The 24,807-nt window shown below is 44.7% G+C and overlaps 1 protein-coding gene across 1 annotated transcript; it reads right to left on the reverse strand.

The window, feature by feature from the left end:
* Positions 1 to 1,086: 1,086 nt before the first annotated feature.
* Positions 1,087 to 24,081, reverse strand: ATXN3 (ataxin 3). Its single transcript, XM_044271793.1, is given in 12 exon segments — positions 1,087 to 3,018; positions 3,668 to 3,741; positions 3,868 to 3,991; positions 4,545 to 4,665; positions 4,667 to 4,715; positions 5,628 to 5,757; positions 7,044 to 7,131; positions 13,435 to 13,501; positions 13,645 to 13,730; positions 19,575 to 19,619; positions 20,025 to 20,189; positions 24,027 to 24,081. Coding segments are annotated over 12 exon segments (1,065 nt in total). The 5' UTR covers positions 24,051 to 24,081; the 3' UTR covers positions 1,087 to 2,926.
* Between the last annotated feature and the right edge of the window lie 726 nt (positions 24,082 to 24,807).

A 24,807-nucleotide genomic window follows, 5' to 3' on the forward strand; every position in this document is an offset into this window, starting at 1 on the left:
CCGTGAAAAAAATATGACCTGTCCTATTTTTTTCACGGCCAATGGGTCCGTGAAAAATCACAGATGCACACAAGATTGGCATCCGTGTCCGTGATCAGTGTCCGTTTTTTCCTATCATTTCAATGGCAAACTTGACTTAGATTTTTTTTTCATTTTTCATGTCTGTGGATCCTCCAAAAAACAAGGAAGACCCACGGACGAAAAAACGGTCACGGATCTATGGACCCCGTTTTTGCGGACCTTAAAAAAAAACTGGTCGTGTGCATGAGGCCTTACTCTGCTGTTCTTGTAAGGCCTCATGCACATGAACATATTTTCTTTCCGTGTCCGTTCCTTTTTTTTTTTGGGCTTCAACGAGTCCGCAAAAAAAATACGTAAGTTACTCCGTGTGCATTCCGTTTCTGTATGTCCGTTCCGCAAAAAAAATAGAACATAATATGGTCCGCATTACAGACAAGGATAGTACAGTTCTATGAAGGGCCGGCTGTTCCGTTCCGCAAAATACGGAATGCACACGGATGTCATCCGTATTTTTGGGGACTGCAAAATACGTACGGTCGCGTGCATGAGCCCTTACTCCTATAAAAGTAAAAAGGAGGATTCTAGGAGTTGTCGTTTCAGAACAGCTGGAGCGCCGGAGGTTGCCGATCCCTTCGGCATTCCAGGTGTGGTGAAACTACAACTCCCAGCATCCACACTTGCTTGGCTGTTCTCAGAACTCCCCTAGAAGTGAATGGAGCATGCTGGGGGCTGTAGTTTCAAACAGCAGGAGAGTGCCAGAGGTTGCTGACCCCTTCTATATAAGGGTCCATTCACATGTCCGCAATTCATTTGTATGGGGCCGCACGATGTGCTGCCTGGATCCAGAATTGCGGATCCACAATTCCGTTCCCGAAAACAATAGAACATGTCCTATTCTTGTCCGCAACTGCAGACAAGATTAGGCATTTTCTATTAAGTGCCGGCGATGTCCGTGTTTTGCGGATCCACAAAACACACACGGACGTGTGAATGGACCCTAATAATACGTAGTCCACACAACAACCCCTCCCAGGTTTTTCTCCGAAATTTACCATCACATATTAGTGAAAAGATAAAATTAGATCTTTATTTAGTGTAGAGTGCTCTTTAAAACAACACAAAAAAACAAAAACCTGCAAGCGGAGTGTAGATGGGGTTACAGCACCATAACCAGGGAGGGGACCCCCTTATTTGAGCGCCTGCTCTTGCCGGAGATGGCTCGTTAATAAGATAGTGTGCGGCCATACATGGAAAGTAAATGAGGTAAACGTGACCGAGGAGCAGTCGGAGCGATACCTTTGTCCCCATTACGATCAAATAAAATTAACAACATGGTGCAATAATTGGTAAAGTAGATAGGGGCACATTCATCCAGAAACAGCACCGCCCCGCTCCTGGGTTATGTCTGGTATTGCAGCTTAAAAGGGTTTTCCCAAGAGTCTGATGCTGATGAGGTCATCAATATCAGATGGGCGGGGCTCTAAAACCCATTACCCCCCCAATGATCACCTGTTTGAGGAGGCCACGGCCCCGCAGGGAGTTCACCAAGCACAGCGCCATCCATTATATAGTGGCTGTGCTTGATATTGCAGCTCAGCCCCATTCACTTGAATGGGACTGGGTTACGTCTAGGCCACATGACCAATGAATGTGACGTCACATGCCTCGTCAGACCCCCGTCAATCAGATATTCAGAACCTATCCTGAGAATAGGTAATCTATATCTTTAAAAAAAAAAAACAAAAAAAAAAAAACGGATAACATCCATTTGACGTCTGTGTTCGTTTTCTTTGTTTTTTTTTTCTGCAGATCCATTGTAAAAATGCCTGCCTTGGCATGTTCTATGAACGAACTTGCGGACATACGGATAGTGAAGTGAATGGTTCTGCATACGCAGAAAAACGGAACGGAGACGGACAAAATATACATTCGTGTACATGAGCCCTAAAGGGGTATTCCTGTTGTTTGAAGTTCTCCCCTATCCACAGGATGAGGAATAACTATTAGATGGCGAGGGAAGGGGTCCTACCGCTGGGACCCCGACTGATCACAAGAACAGGCCCCCCGTACCCCTGAAATGAAAGGAGCGGCCTGTCACACATGCACGTGGACGCTCCATTCATTTCAATGCGAGTTCTGGAGATAGCCAAGTACAGCAGGCTGTTTAATCGAAGGCGGCCAGGCTGCAATACCACACACAATCTGTGGCCAGGCGTGGCGCTGTTACTAGGAGAAAGCAGCCATTTATCTCTCATCCTTCCGTCAGTGTCGCCTGCACCATGACTTCCTTCCGACAGGTCACTGTCATTGCTATGGGCTAGCACAGGTGGATGGATTAAGACGAGTGGAAGGGGGGGGAGCAAAATATTTAAGGTAAGTACTTGTACAAGGGTTAAAATAAAAATAAAATCCAAGAAATCCTTTTTAATAAAAGCATTTGCAACTTTCTTATTTACTCCGTGCACTGAGCAAGGGGAAGGGCTCAGCCTATGCTCTACTGCCCCACGGCTCCCCTGGTGGTAGTGCAGGGAGGCAGACTTGGCACAGGGCATACTTTAGAGACTTGCACTCCATCCTGGTTTTTGGAAGTCCCGCTTGTCAGATGAGGGGCAAGTCTTCACCTCTATGGCCAGCATTGAGGGGCTTGTGCTTTGGTCACGCCATGCGAGGTGGAGTCTTTCGGGAGGAGAAGAAGATCAGAGGCCGCAGGATGTGACGCTGCTCAGGTGGTGAAGAATAATTGACACACGGACACGTTTAAAAAGACATTCATAAAAGCATCAAATATACCTAAGGCTGACGCCCGTCCACACTATATATTCAATATGTACATTCTTGTTATCTGCGTGACAAGCGCGGCAGGTCCCACAGGACAGTTTACAAAGGGCAGGCCGGAGCCCAGTGGTCATTTGCCCTGCTCCTCAGACTTGGTCCCACCAGTATCTAGAGACATTTTCATGGCTGCCCTGAGCATGTCCTCTTCACTCATTCCAGAATCTGCGGAAGAACAGTGAAAGTTATAATATTGGTATCATCCCCCGCATGGCGTATAGACCTAAGTGAGGAACCTACAGTAAATATCTCTTATACGTAATCTAAGCACAAATCTTAACCTCCAGCCTTTCCCTACACTAGAGATCAGCGGTGACATCACTGAGAATGCAGCCTATCCATTCACTAGAGAGCAGCGGTGACATCACTGAGAATGCAGCCTATCCATTCACTAGAGATCAGCGGTGACATCACTGAGAATGCAGCCTATCCATTCACTAGAGATCAGCGGTGACATCACTGAGAATGCAGCCTATCCATTTACTAGAGAGCAGCGGTGATATCACTGAGAATGCAGCCTATCCATTCACTAGAGAGCAGCGGTGATATCACTGAGAATGCAGCCTATCCATTCACTAGAGAGCAGCGGTGACATCACTGAGAATGCAGTCTATCCATTCACTAGAGATCAGCGGTGACATCACTGAGAATGCAGCCTATCCATTCACTAGAGATCAGCGGTGACATCACTGAGAATGCAGCCTATCCAATCCCTAGAGATTAGCAGTGACATGACTGAGAATGCAGCCTATCCATTCACTAGAGAGAGATCAGCGGTGACATCACATAAAATCTACTTTCCGGGACTGCTTACCTGCTTCTGCATGTCCGGAGTCTGTTGTTGCACAGTTCCCATCGGAGCACGGTTCATGTTTTATCTGCTGTTGTCTACAAGAATAAAATGGCGCTGTTAATCCTCCTGACATGAAGCTGCTGTGGACAGCAATTCTGTACTCCGTGGTATAAAGTAATGAAAGATTTAAACAAAAATAAAATAAAAATCGGATTCGTTACTTTTCAAAATACATCTGTCGTCTTTGGCGCAGTTCCTCCTGTGAGAGGGATTCTTCCTTACAGGTCCCTGATGTCTGTGGCACGCTGTGGGGTGAGGTCTCTGTGTATTCACTGCGAGGTCCTCCTGCAAGAAAGCACTATTATGGACGGGGGGGCGGAGGGGGACCGCTCATAGAAACCGGGGGGATTTTATACCACTCACGCAGCTGGGGATTTGTTACAGCCTTGACAATCCTCTTGAGATCAACAGTGTGGACTTTATACTAATACATTGTAACAAACTATCAGGAGAGAGATTTGTGCTATAGAGGATTGTCTTGGCTGGATGTAATGGTAACAAATACTCAACTGCGTGAAGTTTTAGGTTAAGCAGCGTTTTTAACCTGTACGTATTTCTATTCACTCACAGGAAGCAGAGACCTTGGAAAAAAAGGGAGGAATGGAGGAAAGAAAAATAAATAAAGAAAGAAAGAAAGAAAGACTAAAAGTAATACAAGCTTTTTGCAAAGGCAGCACTGCGTGTAAAAATTGGCAAATTTGGGGGATTTTTCTCCACGGATGGCGATTTTGGGCGGGAAGTTTACTGTAAGGAGCTGGGGCACATTACACATTTTATTGACATGAGAATTGTCTTGCCCTTTGCTCTGCATCACGGAACCCCTGTTGCTGTACAGTACCTTGCATACTGAGTCGTATCGCCCTGCGGAGATCTGCCTCCTCGTCCTCCATGTCTATCTCTTGCCTACTGAGTGCAAGTGCCTTCTGCAGGTTCTCTTCATCCTCATCCATCATGGGGGATCCAGTCGTACAACTGAGACCCCTCCACGCCCGGAACACTCCTCTGTGGACTATACAAGAATCACAGATTTAAAGAGATAATCACATCCTATAGAGCAGGGATGCCCAACCTGCAGCCCTCCAGCTGTTGCAAAACCACAACACCCAGCATGCCTGGACTGCCTACAGCTATCAGCCTACAGCAGGGCATGGTGGGAGTTGTAGTTTTACAACAGCTGGAAGGCCGCAGGTTGAGCTATCCTGCTATAGAGTGATCATTATCGCTAGGATACGCCATCGCTTTATAAGCGATCTTGAGAATGAAGGTGCTGTTGCGCCGATTTAGCACTGCAGGCCCGTCACAGTCCCGACCAGCCCAGTGTGCAAGGAACTGAAACACCGCTCCATTCAAGTGCAGTTCCCCAAATCAGGCACTGGCATATATGGGGTGTGCCCGGTGAGGTATATTACCCTGACAATTTCCAACATGGAGGCCTCCAATTAACAGACCAGGTCAACATCACCCCTATATCTTCAGTCGGTTCAGAATTTTAAAGAAAAATATGACAAACTGTGCCATCTGCAGCAAGATACGCGGTATTTCAGGCTAGGGCTACACAACGACATTTTTTGCGCGACTATTTGTCACAGTAATACAGTGCAACATATTTTATAATGGTAGTCTACGGTGTTGCACTGTGAAATGCAACATGCTGCGACATGACAGTCGCAAAAAACCCATTCAAAATGGATTTTTGTGCGACTGTCGTGTTGCAGCATGTCACAGTGCAACACCATAGACTACCCTTATAAAATATGTTGCGCAACACATGTTGTCGTGTAGCCCTAGCATTAAACCCTGCTCTACGCATGCCGCCATATGATGTACTGTCTGGGCATGTATGGCATCTTCAGAACTGATCCAGTAATACTCTGCCCCCTGTGACTCCACTTCTTCTCTGGTTGGATACGCCCTGTGCTACCTTTGGTCGGTCAGTGCTGCATCCTCTCCTATGAGCCTCGGCCGCTGAATCTGCTGCACCCGGATCATCTGGAGGATCTGGTCGGCTTCACAGTCAGGTAGATCTCCTTTTACTACAAATATGGAGTATCCTGGAAAAGGGGTTTGCAATGAATGTAAGTGATTTATCCCACATGTCGTGTTCTCCTTACCCACAAGAATACAGCTCATGGATGAGAGACAGTAAGAGAAAGAGGGATACAGAAATAAGAAGAGGAAACAAGAGAGCGAGAGCTAAAGAAAAAAAGAGGGAAATAGAGTGACAACGAGAGAGAAATAAATAGAGAGGGAAAGAAAAAAAGTGAGAAAAAAATTAGAAATCGTCACCTAGGGTCGTAAAGTCAAAGAGAGTGAGAAAGTGAAAGCCAAACAAAGAAAATGAAAGAAAAACAAAGAAATAAAGATCTCAACAAATCTCACTGAAGTACAGCTCGTCATCACACAGGGCTGTCTGGTCAAAGAGAGAAAGAACGTGAAAGAGACAAAGAAAGTGAGAGAAACAGAGAAAAGAAAAAGGGAAAAATAAGGATACAGAAAGAAAAAGAGGAAAGAGATGAAGAAAAAAAAAAGAAGAGGGAAAGAGAATAAAGGAGAGGGGAAAATAGTGAAAGTGAAAGTCATGAAAAAAAGGAAACGATAAGAAAGCCCACAGGAATAAAACCTGTCACAGAGTCATATGGTCAAAGAGAGTGAGAAAGTGACAAAGAAAGTGAAAGAGAAACAGAGAAAAAAAAAATTAGAAACAAAGAAGGATGAAAGAGAGAGGGAAAGAACGAAAGAGGGGGAAAGAAAATAAATAAATAAAAAGACATCGAAAGAAAGTGAAAGAAAAAAAAGTGAGAAAAAAAGAAAGCTCACAGCTCGTCATCACATAGGGCCGTGTGGTCAAAGAGAGAAAGAACGTGAAAGACAAAGAAAGTGAACGTAACAGAGAGAAAGGAAAAGAAAGTGAAAGTAACAGACAGAAAAAAAAGAAAGAAAAAGGGAATAGGAGAGTGACAGGAAAAAGAGAGGGGGGAAGAGAGAGAAAGCAAACGGGAAAAGAAGAAGGGGGGGGAAAGAGAGTGAGAGGGAAGAAAAGACAAAGTGAAAAAAGAGAACGAAAGGAAGGTATAGACAGACATTTTCTACATAAATAAGTAATGTTCAGGTAGATGGATGTTTCTCCACCATGATCAAAATTTAGGAGAGGACTTGTGTTTTTGGAAACCGCGGATCAGAAGAGGCCCTGGGAGACATGCCGTCTTCTGTCCTTACCACGGACAGACCGCTGCTCTTATGATGTGTACAAGGTGCAGACTGCGGCAGCCTGACTCCGCGCTCGTGTGCGATGGGATTTACACATCAGAGGCGACATAAAAACCATCTGAAGCATTACCTTCCTGTTGTAGCTGAGCTAAGAAGAGTGCAAGGTAGGTGTCGGATATAAGCTCCGGGCCTGTCAGCAGGGAATTCAAGTTGAACCACTGCAAAAATTGCACAAAATTTTAAAAAAAATAGAAAATAAAAACAATGGCCATGTTAAAGGGGAAGTGTGCATGACATTTACACGCATTATCAGCAGCGTCCTACTCATCTGCATCCCAGTGCTGGAATCTGTCAGAGGATGGCAGCGATTACCCGCCTGCAGTCATTCACCGATTTATCTGCCATGCTGAGCAGACTAAGACTTGCTCCTTAAAAGGGGTTGTCCAGCCTCTACCAAGTGATAGCCTATCCTCACTAGTTGATTGTAGAGTGTCCCCACACCCCTGCCGGAACTATGCAGTCGTAAACAAGCTCCTTCCACCACAAGGTGGACAAAGCCGCCTAGTTCCAGCGGCAACTACCGGTCTAGGAGCTAAACCTGACCAACCGATTGTGATAGCCTATTGTGAGGATAGACCATCACTTACTAAAGGCTGGACAACCCCTTTAGGATGATGGGGGAATATAACCAATATATATATTATCAATAAAAAAAATACAGTGTCTTGCAAAAGTATTCACCCCCCCCCCCCCCCCACTAAATTTTATGTGATGATCAGAACACAATAGTCTAAGTTGGTGAAGTGAAATGAGAAAAATATATAAATAAAACTATTGTTTAGAAATACAAAAACAGAAAATTGCCATGTGCGTATGTATTCACCCCCTTTGTTAGGAAGCCCATAAAAAGCTCTGGTGCAACCAATTACCTTCAGAAGTCCCATAATTAGTGAGATGATGTCACCTGTGTGCAATCTCAGTGTCACATGATCTGTCATTACATATACACCCCAGAGGCTGCAGCACCTAAGCAAGAGGCATCACTGACCAAACACTGCCATGAAGACCAAGGAGCTCTCCAAACAAGTAAGGGACAATGTTGTTGAGAAGTACAAGTCAGGGTTCGGTTATAAAAAACAATATCCAAATCTTTGATGATCCCCAGGAGCACCATCAAATCTATCATAACCAAATGGAAAGAACATGGCACAAAAGCAAACCTGCCAAGAGACGGCCGCCTCCTCCCTGGAGGAGCTGCAGAGTTCCACAGCAGAGACTGGAGGATCTGTACATAGGAGGACAATAAGCCGTACGCTCCATAGAGTTGGGCTTTATGGCAGTGGCCAGAAGAAGCCATTACTGTCAGCTAAAAACAATAAGGCACGTTGTGAGTTTGCGAGAAGGCCTGTGGGAGACTCCGAAATGTATGGAGGAAGGGGCTCCGGTCTGAGGAGACTATAATGGAACTTTTCAGCCATTAAAGAAAACGTTATGTCTGGAGCAAACCCAACACATCACCCAAAGAACACAATCCCCACAATGAGACATCGTGGTGGCAGCATCATACTGGGGGGACTGGGAAACTGGTCAGAGCTGAGGGAAAGATGGATGGTGCTAAATACAGGGATATTCTTGAGCAGAACCTGCCCCACTCTGTGCGTGATCTGAGGCTCGGACGGAGGTTCACCTTCCAGCAGGACAATGACCCCAAACACACGGCTACAGCAACACTGGAGGGGTTTAAGGGGAAACATGTAAATGTGTTGGAATGGCCGAGTCACAGCCCAGATCTCAATCCAATAGAAGATCTGTGGTCAGACTTAAAGATTGCTGTTCACAAGCGCAAACATCCGACCTGAAGGAGCTGGGGCAGTTCTGCAAGGAGGAACGGGCAAAACTCCCAGCGGTAAGATGTGGCGACTGCTCATAGAGACTTATCCAAAGCGACTTGGAGCTGCGATTGCCGCAAAAGGCGGCTCTACAAAGTACTGACTTCAGGGGGGTGAATAGTTCTGCACATTGACTTTTTCTGTTATTTTGTCCTATTTGTTGTTTGCTTCACAATAAAAAAAATAAAAACATCTTCAAAGTTGTGGGCATGTTCTGTAAATTACATGATGCAAATCCTCAAACAATCCATGTTATTTCCAGGTTGTGAGGCACCAAAATACGAAAAAAAGTCAAGGGGGTGAATACTTTTGCAAGGCACTGCAAGTCACATTTCAATATAAAATCTCCATTGTTACAAGCCTGCAGGGTAAAGAATGGTGGAGGCTCTCATGCCGGTTGTCATGGTTGCATCAAATGACACATGCAGATCTGTTTTGTAACTGTATCACAGAAACATAGAATATGTCAGCAGATAAGAACCATTTGGCCCATCTAGTCTGCCCAATATACTGAATACTATGGATAGCCCCTGGCCCCATCTTATATGAAGGATGGCCTTATGCCTATCCCATGCATGCTTAAACTCCTTCACTGTATTTGCAGCTGCCACTTCTGCAGGAAGGCTATTCCATGCACCCACTACTCTCTCAGTAAAGTAATACTTCCTGATATTACTTTTAAATTAGAGGGGCAAAGGTTTAAAACGATGTCCTCTTGTGGTAGTTTTTCTTCTTTTAAATATTCTCTCCTCTTTTACCGTGTTGATTCCCTTTATGTATTTAGCAGTTTCTCTCATCTCCCCTCTGTCTCGTCTTTCTTCCAAGCTATACATGTTAAGGTCCTTTAATCTTTCCTGGTAAGTTTTATCCTGCAATCCATGTACCAGTTTAGTAGCTCTTCTCTGAACTCTCTCCAAAGTATCAATATCCTTCTGGAGATATGGCCTCCAGTACTGCGCATAATACTCCAGATGAGGTCTCACTAGTGCTCTGTAGAGCGGCATGAGCGCCTCCCTCTGTCTACTGGTAATGCCTCTCCCTATACACCCAGCATTCTGCCAGCATTTCCTGCTGCTCTAGGACATTGTCTGCCTACCTTTAAGGCCCCTTTCACACGGGCGAGTTTTCTGTGCGGGTGCGATCCGTGCGGCGAACGTATGGCACCCGCACTAAATCCTGACCCATTCATTTCTATGGGGCTGTGCACATGAGCGATGTTTTTAACGCATCACTTGTGCGTTCAGTTGAAATCGCAGCATGCTCTATATTGTCCGATTTCGACGTGACGCAGGCCCCATAGAAATGAATGGGGTGTGTGAAAATCGGATGACATCCGCAAGCAAGTACGGATGCCGTGCGATTTGCACGCACGGTTGCTAGGAGACGATCGGGATGGAGACCCGATCATTATTATTTTCCCTTATAACATGGTTATAAGGGAAAATAATAGCATTCTGAATACAGAATGCATAGTAAACCAGCGCTAGAGGGGTTAAAAAAAATAAAAATAAAAATTAACTCACCTTAGTCCACTTGCTCGCGAAGCTGGCATCTCCTTGTGTCTCCTCTGCGCTGAACAGGACCTGGGGTGAGCTTCTTCATTAAATATCGGTTAAGGACCTTCGATGACGTCACTCCGGTCATCACATGGTCTTTTACCATGGTGAATCACTATGGTAAAAGATCATGTGACGTACCATGTGATGACCGGAGTGACGTCATCGAAGGTCCTTAACCGATATTTAATGGAGCAGCTCACCCCAGGTCCTGTTCAGCGCAGAGGAGACACAAGGAGATGCCGGGCTTCGCGAGCAAGTGGACTAAGGTGAGTTAAATTATTTTTTATTTTTTTTAACCCCTCTAGCGCTGGTTTACTATGGATTCTGTATTCAGAATGCTATTATTTTCCCTTATAACCATGTTATAAGGGAAAATAATACAATCTTCAGAACATCAATCACAAGCCCGAACTTCTATGAAGAAGTTCGGGTTTGGGTACCAAACATGCGCGATTTTTCTCACGCGAGTGCAACGCATGACAATATTTTGTACTCGCGCAGAAAAAATAGCGCATTTTCCCGCAACGCACCCGGCTCTTATCCGGGCAAAAAAACTGACGCCCGTGTGAAAGAGGCCTAAGTCTTCTGAAATAATGATCCCTAAATCCCTTTCCGCAGATACTGAGGTTAGGACTGTGTCACTGACTTTATATTCTGCTCTTGGGTTTTTACGCCCCAGGTGCATTATCTTGCACTTATCAACATTACATTTTAGTTGCCAGATTTTTGACCATTCCTCTAGTTTTCCTAAATCCTTTTCCATTTGGTGTATCCCTCCAGGAACATCAACCCTGTTACAAATCTTTGTGTCATCAGCAAAAAGACACACCTTACCATTGAGGCCTTCTGCAATTTCGCTGATAAAGACATTAAACAATATGGGTCCCAGAACAGATCCCTGAGGTACCCCACTGGTAACAAGACCTTGGTCTGAATATACTCCATTGACTACAACCCTCTGTTGTCTGTCCCTCAGCCACTGCCTAAGCCATTCAACAATATGGGAGTCCAAGCCCAAAGACTGAACTTTATTGATAAGCCTTCTATGTGGGACAGTATCAAAAGCCTTACTAAAGTCTAGATAAGCGATGTCTACTGCACCTCCTCCATCTATTATTTTAGTCACCCAATCAAAAAAATCTATAAGATTAGTTTGACATGATCTCCCTGAAGTAAACCCATGCTGTTTTTCATCTTTCAGGCTGGGTTCAGACCTGAGCGTTTTACAGCGCGTATGATCGCGCTGTAAAACGCCCGACGCCCCAAGAAGTACATGAGCTTCTTTGAGGCGTCTTGTCGCGCGTTCCTGTACATAGACTTCCGCGGGAACGCACGACAATGGGCGTTCGCTTGTCTCTGTATGCACGATTGCAAACGCCCGTACAATCGCGCATACAGGGCGTACGTTCAAGTACGCTCAGGTCTGAACCCAGCGTCAATCCATGGGATTTTAGATGTTCCACAATCCTCTCCTTAAGTATGGTTTCCATTAATTTCCCCACTATTGATGTCAGGCTTACTGGCCTATAGTTGCCCGATTCCTCCCTACTACCTTTCTTGTGAATGGGCACAACATTTGCTAATTTCCAATCTTCTGGGACGACTCCTGTTACCTGTGATTGGTTAAATAAATCTGTTAATGGTTTTGCTAGTTCACCGCTGAGCTCTTTTAATAGCTTTGGGTGTATCCCATCAGGCCCCTGTGACTTATTGGTATTAAATTTAGACAGTTGAGGCTACTTTCACACTAGCGTTCGTCGGTCCGCTCGTGAGCTCCGTTTGAAGGGGCTCACGAGCGGACCCGAACGCAGCCGTCCAGCCCTGATGCAGTCTGAATGGAGCGGATCCGCTCAGACTGCATCAGTCTGGCGGCGTTCAGCCTCCGCTCCGCTCGCCTCCGCACGGACAGGCGGACAGCTGAACGCTGCTTGCAGCGTTCGGGTGTCCGCCTGGCCGTGCGGAGGCGTGCGGATCCGTCCAGACTTACAATGTAAGTCAATGGGAACGGATCCGCTTGAAGATACCACAATATGGCTCAATCTTCAGGCGGATCCGTCCCCCATTGACTTTACATTGAAAGTCTGGACGGATCCGTCCGAGGCTATTTTCACACTTAGCTTTTATATGCCAAAATAATGCAGACGGATCCGTTCTGAACGGAGCCTCCGTCTGCATTATTATGAGCGGATCCGTTCAGAACGGATCCGATCGAACGCTAGTGTGAAAGTAGCCTGACTTAGAACCTCTTCCTCTGTAAAGACACATGCATCAAAAGATTCATTAGTCTTCCTTCCTTACTGAGGTCCTTTTCCTTCATTTTCCTTTGTAAAAACTGAACAGAAGTATTCATTGAGGCAGTCAGCTAGTTCTTTATCTTCTTCCATATACCTTCCTTCTTTAGTTTTTAATTTGGCAATTCCTTATTTTAGTTTCCTTTATGTATCTGAAGACTGTAGCCTTTTTACACTGACTGAGCTAATTTCTCTTCTGCCTGTGCTTTAGAAGCTCTTATAACTTGTTTGGCCTCTCTCTGCCTGATCTTATAAATTTACCTGTTATCCTCTTTTTATTAAATTTTTTTATAATTACTAAATGCTATCTTTTAGTTTTTAATGATTTCTGCCACTTCTGCTGAGTACCACAGTGGTCTCTTGCTTTTACTGACAAGCCTATGACAATGGTAAGTCAAGTCTATGGGCTGTATTACACCAACAGATTATCTGACTAAATATAACTAAATATCTGTGTGTAACTGGCCATCTGACCAATGATTGGTCAGAAAATCTGTCAGATAACCTGTTGGTGTAATACAGCACTAAGACTAGAGGAGAGACTATGTATAAACAAAGACAGGACCCAGAATACAGCCATAAAAAAACAAACAGAATGAAAACCTCCATTCTTTACACTGCAGGCTACATCCACAGGACTGGAAAATACCCCCAAAAAATGAATAAAGGGTTTATGTTACAGAGCAACTTTTCTTTCATGTCATGATTCAATAGTTTTACTACTGAAACAAATAAATGTCATCACATTTCCAGGATTCGGAGGAGTCCAGATGGTGACCTACCTGTTTACCCAATTTCCGTACAGTAAACCAGTGCTCCTTATAATTAGAGATAAAGGCTCGTTCATTTCTAAAGTGAAAAAATAAAACAAAAACAAAAAATTCATGATTTTAAAATAAAATTCATCTCGATCAACATAATCACCCTGCGGCAAAAGCAGATGTGAAGTAAACATTAAATTAATAAAATAATCCAAAAATCTAGAGACTTACATTGGATCTATGCCGAGGGTCTGATACTCGGGACTGTTGAAGAGAATCAGTTCTAGTCCCCAGACTCTTAGTGCATCACTTATAACCTGGGGAAAGAACAAAGAAATAAACTGTGTATTGTCTACAAACTGCGCTCGGACGTGTACAGTACAAGACCAGAAAAGATACATACATTACTTATTCTGTACTAATCCTGAGTTACATACTGTATTATACTCCAGAGCTGCACTCACTATTCTGCTGGTGGAGTCACTGTGTACATACATTACATTACTTATCCTGTACTGATCCTGAGTTACATCCTGTATTATACTCCAGAGCTGCACTCACTATTCTGCTGGTGGAGTCACTGTGTACATACATTACTTATCCTGTACTGATCCTGAGTTACATCCTGTATTATACTCCAGAGCTGCACTCACTATTCTGCTGGTGCAGTCACTGTGTACATACATTACTTATCCTGTACTGATCCTGAGTTACATCCTGTATTATACTCCAGAGCTGCACTCACTATTCTGCTGGTGCAGTCACTGTGTACATAAATTACATTACTTATCCTGTACTGAACCTGAGTTACATCCTGTATTATACTCCAGAGCTGAACTCACTATTCTGCTGGTGGAGTCACTGTGTACATCCATTTAATTACTTATCCTGTTCTGATCCTGAGTTACATCCTGTATTATACTCCAGAGCTGCACTCACTATTCTGCTGATGCAGTCACTGTGTACATACATTACATTACTTATCCTGTACTGATCCTGAGTTACATCCTGTATTATACTCCAGAGCTGCACTCACTATTCTGCTGGTGGAGTCACTGTGTACATACATTACTTATCCTGTACTGATCCCGAGTTACATCCTGTATTATACTCCAGAGCTGCACTCACTATTCTGCTGGTGCAGTCACTGTGTACATACATTACTTATCCTGTACTGATCCTGAGTTACATCCTGTATTATACTCCAGAGCTGCACTCACTATTCTGCTGGTGCAGTCACTGTGTACATACATTACTTATCCTGTACTGATCCTGAGTTACATCCTGTATTATACTCCAGAGCTGCACTCACTATTCTGTTGGGCAGTCACTGTGTACAGTCGTGGACAAAAGTTTTGAGAATTACATAAATATTGGAAATTGGAAAAGTTGCTGCTTAAGTTTCTATAATAGCAATTTGCATATACTCCAGAATGTTATGAAGAGCGATCAGATGAATTGCATAGTCCTTCTTTGCCATGAAAATTAACTTAATCCCAAAAAAAAACCTTTCCACTGCACTTCATTGCTGTCATTAAAGGACCTGCTGAGATCATTTCAGTAAGCGTCTTATATTAACTCAGGTGAGAATGTTGACGAGCACAAGGCTGGAGATCATTATGTCAGGCTGATTGGGTTAAAATGTCAGACTTGACCTGTTAAAAGGAGGGTGATGCTTGAAATCATTGTTCTTCCATTGTTAACCATGGTGACCTGCAAAGAAACGCGTGCAGCCATCATTGCGTTGCATAAAAATGGCTTCACAGGCAAGGATATTGTGGCTACTAAGATTGCACCTCAATCAACAATTTATGAGATCATCAAGAACTTCAAGGAAAGAGGTTCCATTCTTGTTAAGAAGGCTTCAGGGCGTCCAAGAAAGTCCAGCAAGCGCCAGGATCGTCTGCGGGATCGGAGTGCCACCAGTGCAGAGCTTGCTCAGGAATGGCAGCAGGCAGGTGTGAGCGCATCTGCACGCACAGTGAGGCGAAGGCTTTTGGAAGATGGCCTGGTGTCAAGAAGGGCAGCAAGAATACTGTGAGCGAGTTTTCACTAAATGATTTTGATGGTATACTGTCTCCTAACTATGGCAAACCCTCCATAGCCTTCCTATATCGGAGGGTGAGGAAATCACTCATCTGGCATAGTGGACACCCTCTTTAAAAAGTGGTCAAGGGGACCAAGCATTAAAGTAACAACCGAAGATATATTGCGGGGGTGGGAAAATGTGCGGAAAGCGGTGTCTAGTGAAATATGGAGAGACACATTTTAAATTGATGCATAGAGCAATATATGGCTTTGATTTCAGAGGCAGCACTACTGTAGCCACTAGCGAGAGGTTGAAAGCTTGCCCTAAATGCATGTTTCCGGAAGCAAACATGTATCATTGCATTTGGGAATGCAGGGACATCGCGGATTTATGGCAAAAGGTAATCAGAGAACTGAATAATAAACTAAAAACGCATCTATCCATGGATCCGAAGGAGTTATTGTTCCAGGATACAGGCCCTCGAGTCCCCTTAGCAGTGCAAGTAGTTTTGCTAGCCACAAAAAGATGTATCTTAAGACATTGGCTGCAGCCGACAACTCCGTCAATTGAGGATATTAAAAAGCATACAAGGGATTGTATACTGGCAGATAAATGGGCGACGGACAGGGAGGGACAAAGGGCCATAAAAAGATATCAGGCAAAATGGCTTACGTTCATACTTGCAGCCCTAGCAGGGGATGACACTAGGGATTTAATATGACAAGACGTAGAGGGTAGGACAGCTCAATGAATATATATACAACGCAAATTTTCTAAACACAAGTGAGGGCAGGCTTGAAAGTCTAGGTTACCAACTCAGTTGGGTGAATGTGTGTTGCAGGCTCGGCAGTTAGGGAGGGGGGAGGGTCGGGTTGCTGTTATGTTATACACCTAAGGGCTATGTAATACATGATTGTATTGATCACATGACTATTTGTAATCTTATACAAGATGTGTATGACTGATAATATCTGGAAAATTAATAAAAATGTATGTACATAAAAAAGAGGGGCAGCAAAGAAGCCACTTCTCTCCAAAAAAAACCATCAGGGACAGATTGATCTTCTGCAGACAATATGGTGAATGGACGGCTGAGGACTGGGGCAAAGTCATGTTCTCCGATGAAGCCTCTTTCCGATTGTTTGGGGCATCAGGAAAAAGTCTTGTCCGAAGAAGAAAAGGTGAGCGCTACCATTAGACCTGTGTCATGCCAACAGTAAAGCCTCCTGAGACCATTCATGTGTGGGGTTGCTTCTCATCCAAGGGAGTGGGCTCACTCACAATTCTGCCCAAAAACACAGCCATGAATAAAGAATGGCACCAAAACACCCTCCAGCAGCAACTTCTTCCAACAATCCAACAACAGTTTGGTGAAGAACAATGCATTTTCCAGCACGATGGAGCACCGCACCATAAGGCAAAAGTGATAACTAAGTGGCTCGGGGACCAAAACGTTGACATTTTGGGTCCATGGCCTGGAAACTCCCCAGATCTTAATCCCATTGAGAACTTGTGCTCAATCCTCAAGAGGCGGGTGGACAAACAAAAACCCACTAATTCTGACAAACTCCAAGAAGTGATTATGAAAGAATGGGTTGCTATCAGTCAGGAATTGGCCCAGAAGTTGATTGAGAGCATGCGCAGTCGGATTGCAGAGGTCCTGAAAAAGAAGGGCCAACACTGCAAATACTGACTCGCTGCATAAATGTCATGTAATTGTCGATAAAAGCCTTTGAAACTAGGGGTGCACCGAAATAAAAATTCTGGTCCGAAAGCGAAACCGAAAATTCAGGATGCCCTTGACCGAAAACCGAAACTGCCTTTTTGCCCAAATACTTTTAAAATACTTTTTTTTTTGTGATATTTATAACAGTGCCATCCACAGACCCCCACCCACCCCATAACAGTGCCATCCACAGACCCCCCCCACCTCATAACAGTGCCATCCACAGACCCCCCCCACCTCATAACAGTGCCATCCACAGACCCCCGCCCACCCCATAACAGTGCCATCCACAGACCCCCACCCACCCCATAACAGTGCCATCCACAGACCCCCACCCACCCCATAACAGTGCCATCCACAGACCCCCACCCACCCCATAACAGTGCCATCCACAGACCCCCCACCTCATAACAGTGCCATCCACAGACCCCCACCCACCCCATAACAGTGCCATCCACAGACCCCCCACCCCATAACAGTGCCATCCACAGACCCCCACCTACCCCATAACAGTGCCATCCACAGACCCCCACCCCATAACAGTGCCATCCACAGACCCCCCACCCCATAACAGTGCCATCCACAGACCCCCAACCACCCATAACAGTGCCATCCACAGACCCCCCCACCTCATAACAGTGCCATCCACAGACCCCCACCCACCCCATAACAGTGCCATCCACAGACCCCCCCCCCACCTCATAACAGTGCCATCCACAGACCCCCCCACCCCATAACAGTGCCATCCACAGACCCCCCCCCACCCCATAACAGTGCCATCCACAGACCCCCACCCACCCCATAACAGTGCCATCCACAGAGCCCCACCCACCCCATAACAGTGCCATCCACAGACCCCCCCCCCCCATTGCCGCTCCAGTACAGACTAGTTATAAAATGTGTACAATTAATAAGGATTCTATTCATGAGGCCCCCTCTGCAGTAGAACATTCAATACAGCCACATCCTACTCACAGGGCTGTTATCTTAATGCTGGCCGGCCGGGCAGACGAGCGGCAGCGTCACGACTGACGTCACATGCCTGCGCCGCCTCCTTCATTCAGAAAGTAGGCCGGGCACATGACGTCAGTCGTGACGCTGCCGCTCGTCTGCCCGGCCGGCCAGCATTAAGATAACAGCCCTGTGAGTAGGATGTGGCTATATTGAATGTTCTACTGCAGAGGGGGCCTCATGAATAGAATCCTTATTAATTGTACACATTTTATAACTACTGGAGCTGGGGGCCGGAGCACAGTCAACGCACCGGCCCCCAGCTCCTCCTCCCAGTCCCTCCCCGCTATTTTCTGCCGATATGTACCAATATCGGCCGAAATGAATTAGGCCCATTTTCGGCCGCCGGAATTTCGGTGCACCCCTATTTGAAACGTATGAAGTGCGTGTAATTATATTTCACTACATCACAGAAACAACTGAAACAAAGATCTAAAAGCAGTTTAGCAGCAAACTTTGTGAAAACTAATATTTGTGTCATTCTCAAAACTTTTGGCCACAACTGTACATTACATTACTTATCCTGTACCGATCCTGAGTTACATCCTGTATTATACTCCAGAGCTGCACTCACTATTCTGCTGGTGCAGTCACTGTGTACATACATTACTTATCCTGTACTGCTCCTGAGTTACATCCGGTATTATACTCCAGAGCTGCACTCACTATTCTGCTGGTGCAGTCACTGTGTACATACATTACTTATCCTGTACTGATCCTGAGTTACATCCTGTATTATACTCCAGAGCTGCACTCACTATTCTGCTGGTGCAGTCACTGTGTACATACATTACTTATCCTGTACTGATCCTGAGTTTACATCCTGTATTATACTCCAGAGCTGCACTCACTATTCTGCTGGTGCAGTCACTGTGTACATACATTACTTATCCTGTACTGATCCTGAGTTACATCCTGTATTATACTCCAGAGCTGCACTCACTATTCTGCTGGTGCAGTCACTGTGTACATTACTTATCCTGTACTGATCCTGAGTTACATCCTGTATTATACTCCAGAGCTGCACTCACTATTCTGCTGGTGCAGTCACTGTGTACATACATTACTTATCCTGTACGGATCCTGAGTTACATCCTGTATTATACTCCAGAGCTGCACTCACTATTCTGCTGGTGCAGTCACTGTGTACATACATTACTTATCCTGTACTGATCCTGAGTTACATCCTGTATTATACTTCAGAGCTGCACTCACTATTCTGCTGGTGCAGTCCCTGTGTACATTACTTATCCTGTACTGATCCTGTCTCAGATCTATCACCAGGATGCTCTGGAGACCCCGGTGTCTATGCGGATTGGATGCTCATCCCTCACCTGGAAACACACGGGGCCCTGTGATCTTTACGGACACTTCCTTAAACTCCCTAAGACTCACCTGGATGGAGAAGAATCCGCTGTCGTCCATGTTTCCGGACGGCTGCTGCAATAAGAAAATGGAAGAATAATGGAGGTCTGCACGTTTAAAATATATTTTTTTATTTTTATTTCCTCACCGCCTGTTTGGTGTCAGTGAATGGAATTACTCTTGTTCACATGACCTTGTCCTGCTCACACAGCTGATGGTTTGTTACAATGTATGAGTGCAGGGAACTCCTATGAGTCCAAGTATTATACGCACGCAGTATTATAAACACTGATACATTGTAACAAATCCTCAGCTGTGAGAAGTATTGGGCCTGGGAAGGTTTTCAGCCTTTGGATGTAAACAAAAATGTTTTTATTTACCGATACCAAGCAGAGATCCTCTAAACTGGTTCACAGAGTCTGCATGAGGTGGAGCGAGCTGATCCGTAGAACCCCCCTTTAATTTCGGTAGAGTCCTTACCTGCATGAAGGTTCTGTACTCAGCGCTGGTCATACCGCCCTCCGCCATTCTCATCCGCTCCTGCTCATCCAGCTGCATGGCGATGGACGAGAGCTCCACAGGGCTGAAGTACTCCCCCTGCAGGAGGTTATTGAGGCAGTGCTGGGCGCAAAGGGAGCCCTCTTGCTGGAAGAAAGGAGAGGGTCACAGAGGGTCAGTGTGACGTCACACCTCTCCTGTATAATAACACTATACACACACCTCTCCTGTATAATAACACTATACACACACACCTCTCCTGTATAATAACACTATACACACACACACACCTCTCCTGTATAATAACACTATACACACACACACACCTCTCCTGTATAATAACACTATACACACACACACACCTCTCCTGTATAATAACACTATACACACACACCTCTCCTGTATAATAACACTATACACACACACCTCTCCTGTATAATAACACTATACACACACACCTCTCCTGTATAATAACACTATACACACACACCTCTCCTGTATAATAACACTATACACACACACCTCTCCTGTATAATAACACTATACACACACACCTCTCCTGTATAATAACACTATACACACACAGCTCTCCTGTATAATAACACTATACACACACAGCTCTCCTGTATAATAACACTATACACACACAGCTCTCCTGTATAATAACACTATACACACACACCTCTCCTGTATAATAACACTATACACACACAGCTCTCCTGTATAATAACACTATACACACACACCTCTCCTGTATAATAACACTAAACACACACACACCTCTCCTGTATAATAACACTATACACACACACACCTCTCCTGTATAATAACACTATACACACACACACCTCTCCTGTATAATAACACTATACACACACACACCTCTCCTGTATAATAACACTATACACACACACACCTCTCCTGTATAATAACACTATACACACACACACACCTCTCCTGTATAATAACACTATACACACACACACACCTCTCCTGTATAATAACACTATACACACACACACCTCTCCTGTATAATAACACTATACACACACACACACCTCTCCTGTATAATAACACTATACACACACCTCTCCTGTATAATAACACTATACACACACCTCTCCTGTATAATAACACTACACACACACCTCTCCTGTATAATAACACTATACACACACCTCTCCTGTATAATAACACTATACACACACACACCTCTCCCTGTATAATAACACTATACACACACACACCTCTCCTGTATATAACACTATACACACACACCTCTCCTGTATAATAACACTATACACACACACACCTCTCCTGTATAATAACACTATACACACACACACCTCTCCTGTATAATAACACTATACACCCACACCTCTCCTGTATAATAACACTATACACACACACACCTCTCCTGTATAATAACACTATACACACACACACCTCTCCTGTATAATAACACTATACACACACACCTCTCCTGTATAATAACACTATACACACACACCTCTCCTGTATAATAACACTATACACACACACACCTCTCCTGTATAATAACACTATACACACACACCTCTTCCTGTATAATAACACTATACACACAGCTGTGATGTCACACCTCTCCTGTATAATAACACTATACACACAGCTGTGATGTCACACCTCTCCTGTATAATAACACTATACACACACACGTCTCCTGTATAATACTATACACAACAGCTGTGATGTCACACCTCTCCTGTATAATAACACTATACACACACACCTCTCCTGTATAATAACACTATACACACACACCTCTCCTGTATAATAACACTATACACACACACCTCTCCTGTATAATAACACTATACACACACACCTCTCCTGTATAATAACACTATACACACACACCTCTCCTGTATAATAACACTATACACACACACCTCTCCTGTATAATAACACTATACACACACACCTCTCCTGTATAATAACACTATACACACACACCTCTCCTGTATAATAACACTATACACACACACCTCTCCTGTATAATAACACTATACACACACACCTCTCCTGTATAATAACACTATACACACATACCTCTCCTGTATAATAACACTATACACACACCTCTCCTATATAATAACACTATACACACACACCTCTCCTGTATAATAACACTATACACACACACCTCTCCTGTATAATAACACTATACACACACACCTCTCCTGTATAATAACACTATACACACAGCTGTGATGTCACACCTCTCCTGTATAATAACACTATACACACAGCTGTGATGTCACACCTCTCCTGTATAATAACACTATACACACAGCTGTGATGTCACACCTCTCCTGTATAATAACACTATACACACACACGTCTCCTGTATAATAACACTATACACACAGTTGTGACGTCACACGTCTCCTGTATAATAACACTATACACACAGCTGTGATGTCACACCTCTCCTGTATAATAACACTATACACACAGCTGTGATGTCACACCTCTCCTGTATAATAACACTATACACACACACGTCTCCTGTATAATAACACTATACACACAGCTGTGATGTCACACCTCTCCTGTATAATAACACTATACACACAGCTGTGATGTCACACCTCTCCTGTATAATAACACTATACACACAGCTGTGATGTCACACCTCTCCTTTATAATAACACTATACACACACACATCTCCTGTATAATAACACTATACACACAGCTGTGATGTCACACCTCTCCTGTATAATAACACTATACACACAGCTGTGATGTCACACCTCTCCTGTATAATAACACTATACACACACACGTCTCCTGTATAATACTATACACACAGCTGTGATGTCACACCTCTCCTTTATAATAACACTATACACACACATCTCCTGTATAATAACACTATACACACAGCTGTGATGTCACACCTCTCCTGTATAATAACACTATACACACAGCTGTGATGTCACATGTCTCCTGTATAATAACACTATACACACACACGTCTCCTGTATAATAACACTATACACACAGCTGTGATGTCACATGTCTCCTGTATAATAACACTATACACACAGCTGTGATGTCACATGTCTCCTGTATAATAACACTATACACACAGCTGTGATGTCACATGTCTCCTGTATAATAACACTATACACACAGCTGTGATGTCACACGTCTCCTGTATAATAACACTATACACACAGCTGTGATGTCACACGTCTCCTGTATAATAACACTATACACCAGGGGCGTAGCTATAGGGGGTGCAGAGGTAGCAGTCGCTACCAGGCCTAGGAGCCTGAGGGGGCCCAAAGCCCTTTTTACCACATGAGAAGACACCTGTTTTATAGAAGGTGCATGCTGGTCAAGTTACACCTCTGGCTGGAGGGAAGGGGTTAGGTCCAGAATTTGGCATGGTGGGGGGTGCAGTTTAAACTTTTGCTTCAGGCAGCAGGAAGGCAATGACACAGAAATATAGTGGCAAATCTGGGGGAGCTGCTCATCCCTGCCCCTAGCCACAAAGCAATGAGGTATGGGGGGCCCAAGCTAAACTCTAGCACCGGGGCCCATGAGCCTTTAGCTACGCCCCTGCTATACACACAGCTGTGACGTCACACCTCTCCTGTATAATAACACTACACACACCTCTCCTGTATAATAACACTATACACACAGCTGTGATGTCACACCTCTCCTGTATAATAACACTATACACACCTCTCCTGTATAATAACACTATACACACCTCTCCTGTATAACACTATACACACAGCTGTGACGTCACACGTCTCCTGTATAATAACACTTTATGGCCCCGGTTCCCTCCCCCGCCTTTGCCGGTAGGGATGCTCAGCACTCCTGGTGACGGCAGTATGGGGAACACACCGCCAGGGCAGCACACCGACCCTCACTTTTCTCAACCCTCCCCTACTAGGAGCGGCGCCCACAAATTCCAACTTACTTTCTCGTGAAAGATAACCTCCATGTTTATTTGTCTCAGCTGCCAGCCACACCCCTCCTGCTTACGTCACGGAAGTGCCGGTAACGTGCCTTCCAATCGTAGGCTCAGAATCAGGTCACGTGGAACGCTCTAACCTGGGCTGATCAGGTGACCGGCTTTAGCTCACATGACCCAACCACGCTCATGGCGTCTGATGTCATCAGTAGGCGTAGAGTCTGCCATGTTTATGTCGGGCAACTTTATACAAATTAGTGTAGCTTTATCGTTTGGCCCTGGGTGCCAAATTGTAGGGGGCAGCAGGCATATTTTGCTATTAGCAGCCAAAAAATGTATTTTGAGGAAGTGGCTACAACCCCAATTGCCCTCTCTTGATGAAGTGATTGGAACAATGAAACAGCTTATGTATATGGATAGGTTAGATACTTAAAGGGGTTCTTCCACTTTGTTTTAACTGATGATCTATCCTCTGGGTAGATCATCAGCATCTGATCGGCGGGGGTCCGACACCTGGGACCCCTGCTGATCAGCTGTTTGAGAAGGCAGCGGCGTCTAGCAGCGCCGCGGCCTTTTCACTGTTTGCCGCCGGCCCAGTGACGTCACGACTAGTATCACTGGCCTGGGCGAGGCTAAGCTCCATTCAAGTGAACAGAGCTTAGCCGCGCCCAGGCCGGTTGATACAAGTCGTGACGTCACTGTGCCGGTGGTTAAGGCCGAATGCACACGGCCGTGTTCTGCGGCCGAGTGCGGGCCGTGAAAACCCTGCCGGGATTCCTGCTGACTG

This window comes from Bufo gargarizans, chromosome 11 (genome assembly GCF_014858855.1).
Source record: "Bufo gargarizans isolate SCDJY-AF-19 chromosome 11, ASM1485885v1, whole genome shotgun sequence".
Classification (NCBI taxonomy): Eukaryota; Metazoa; Chordata; class Amphibia; order Anura; family Bufonidae; genus Bufo; species Bufo gargarizans.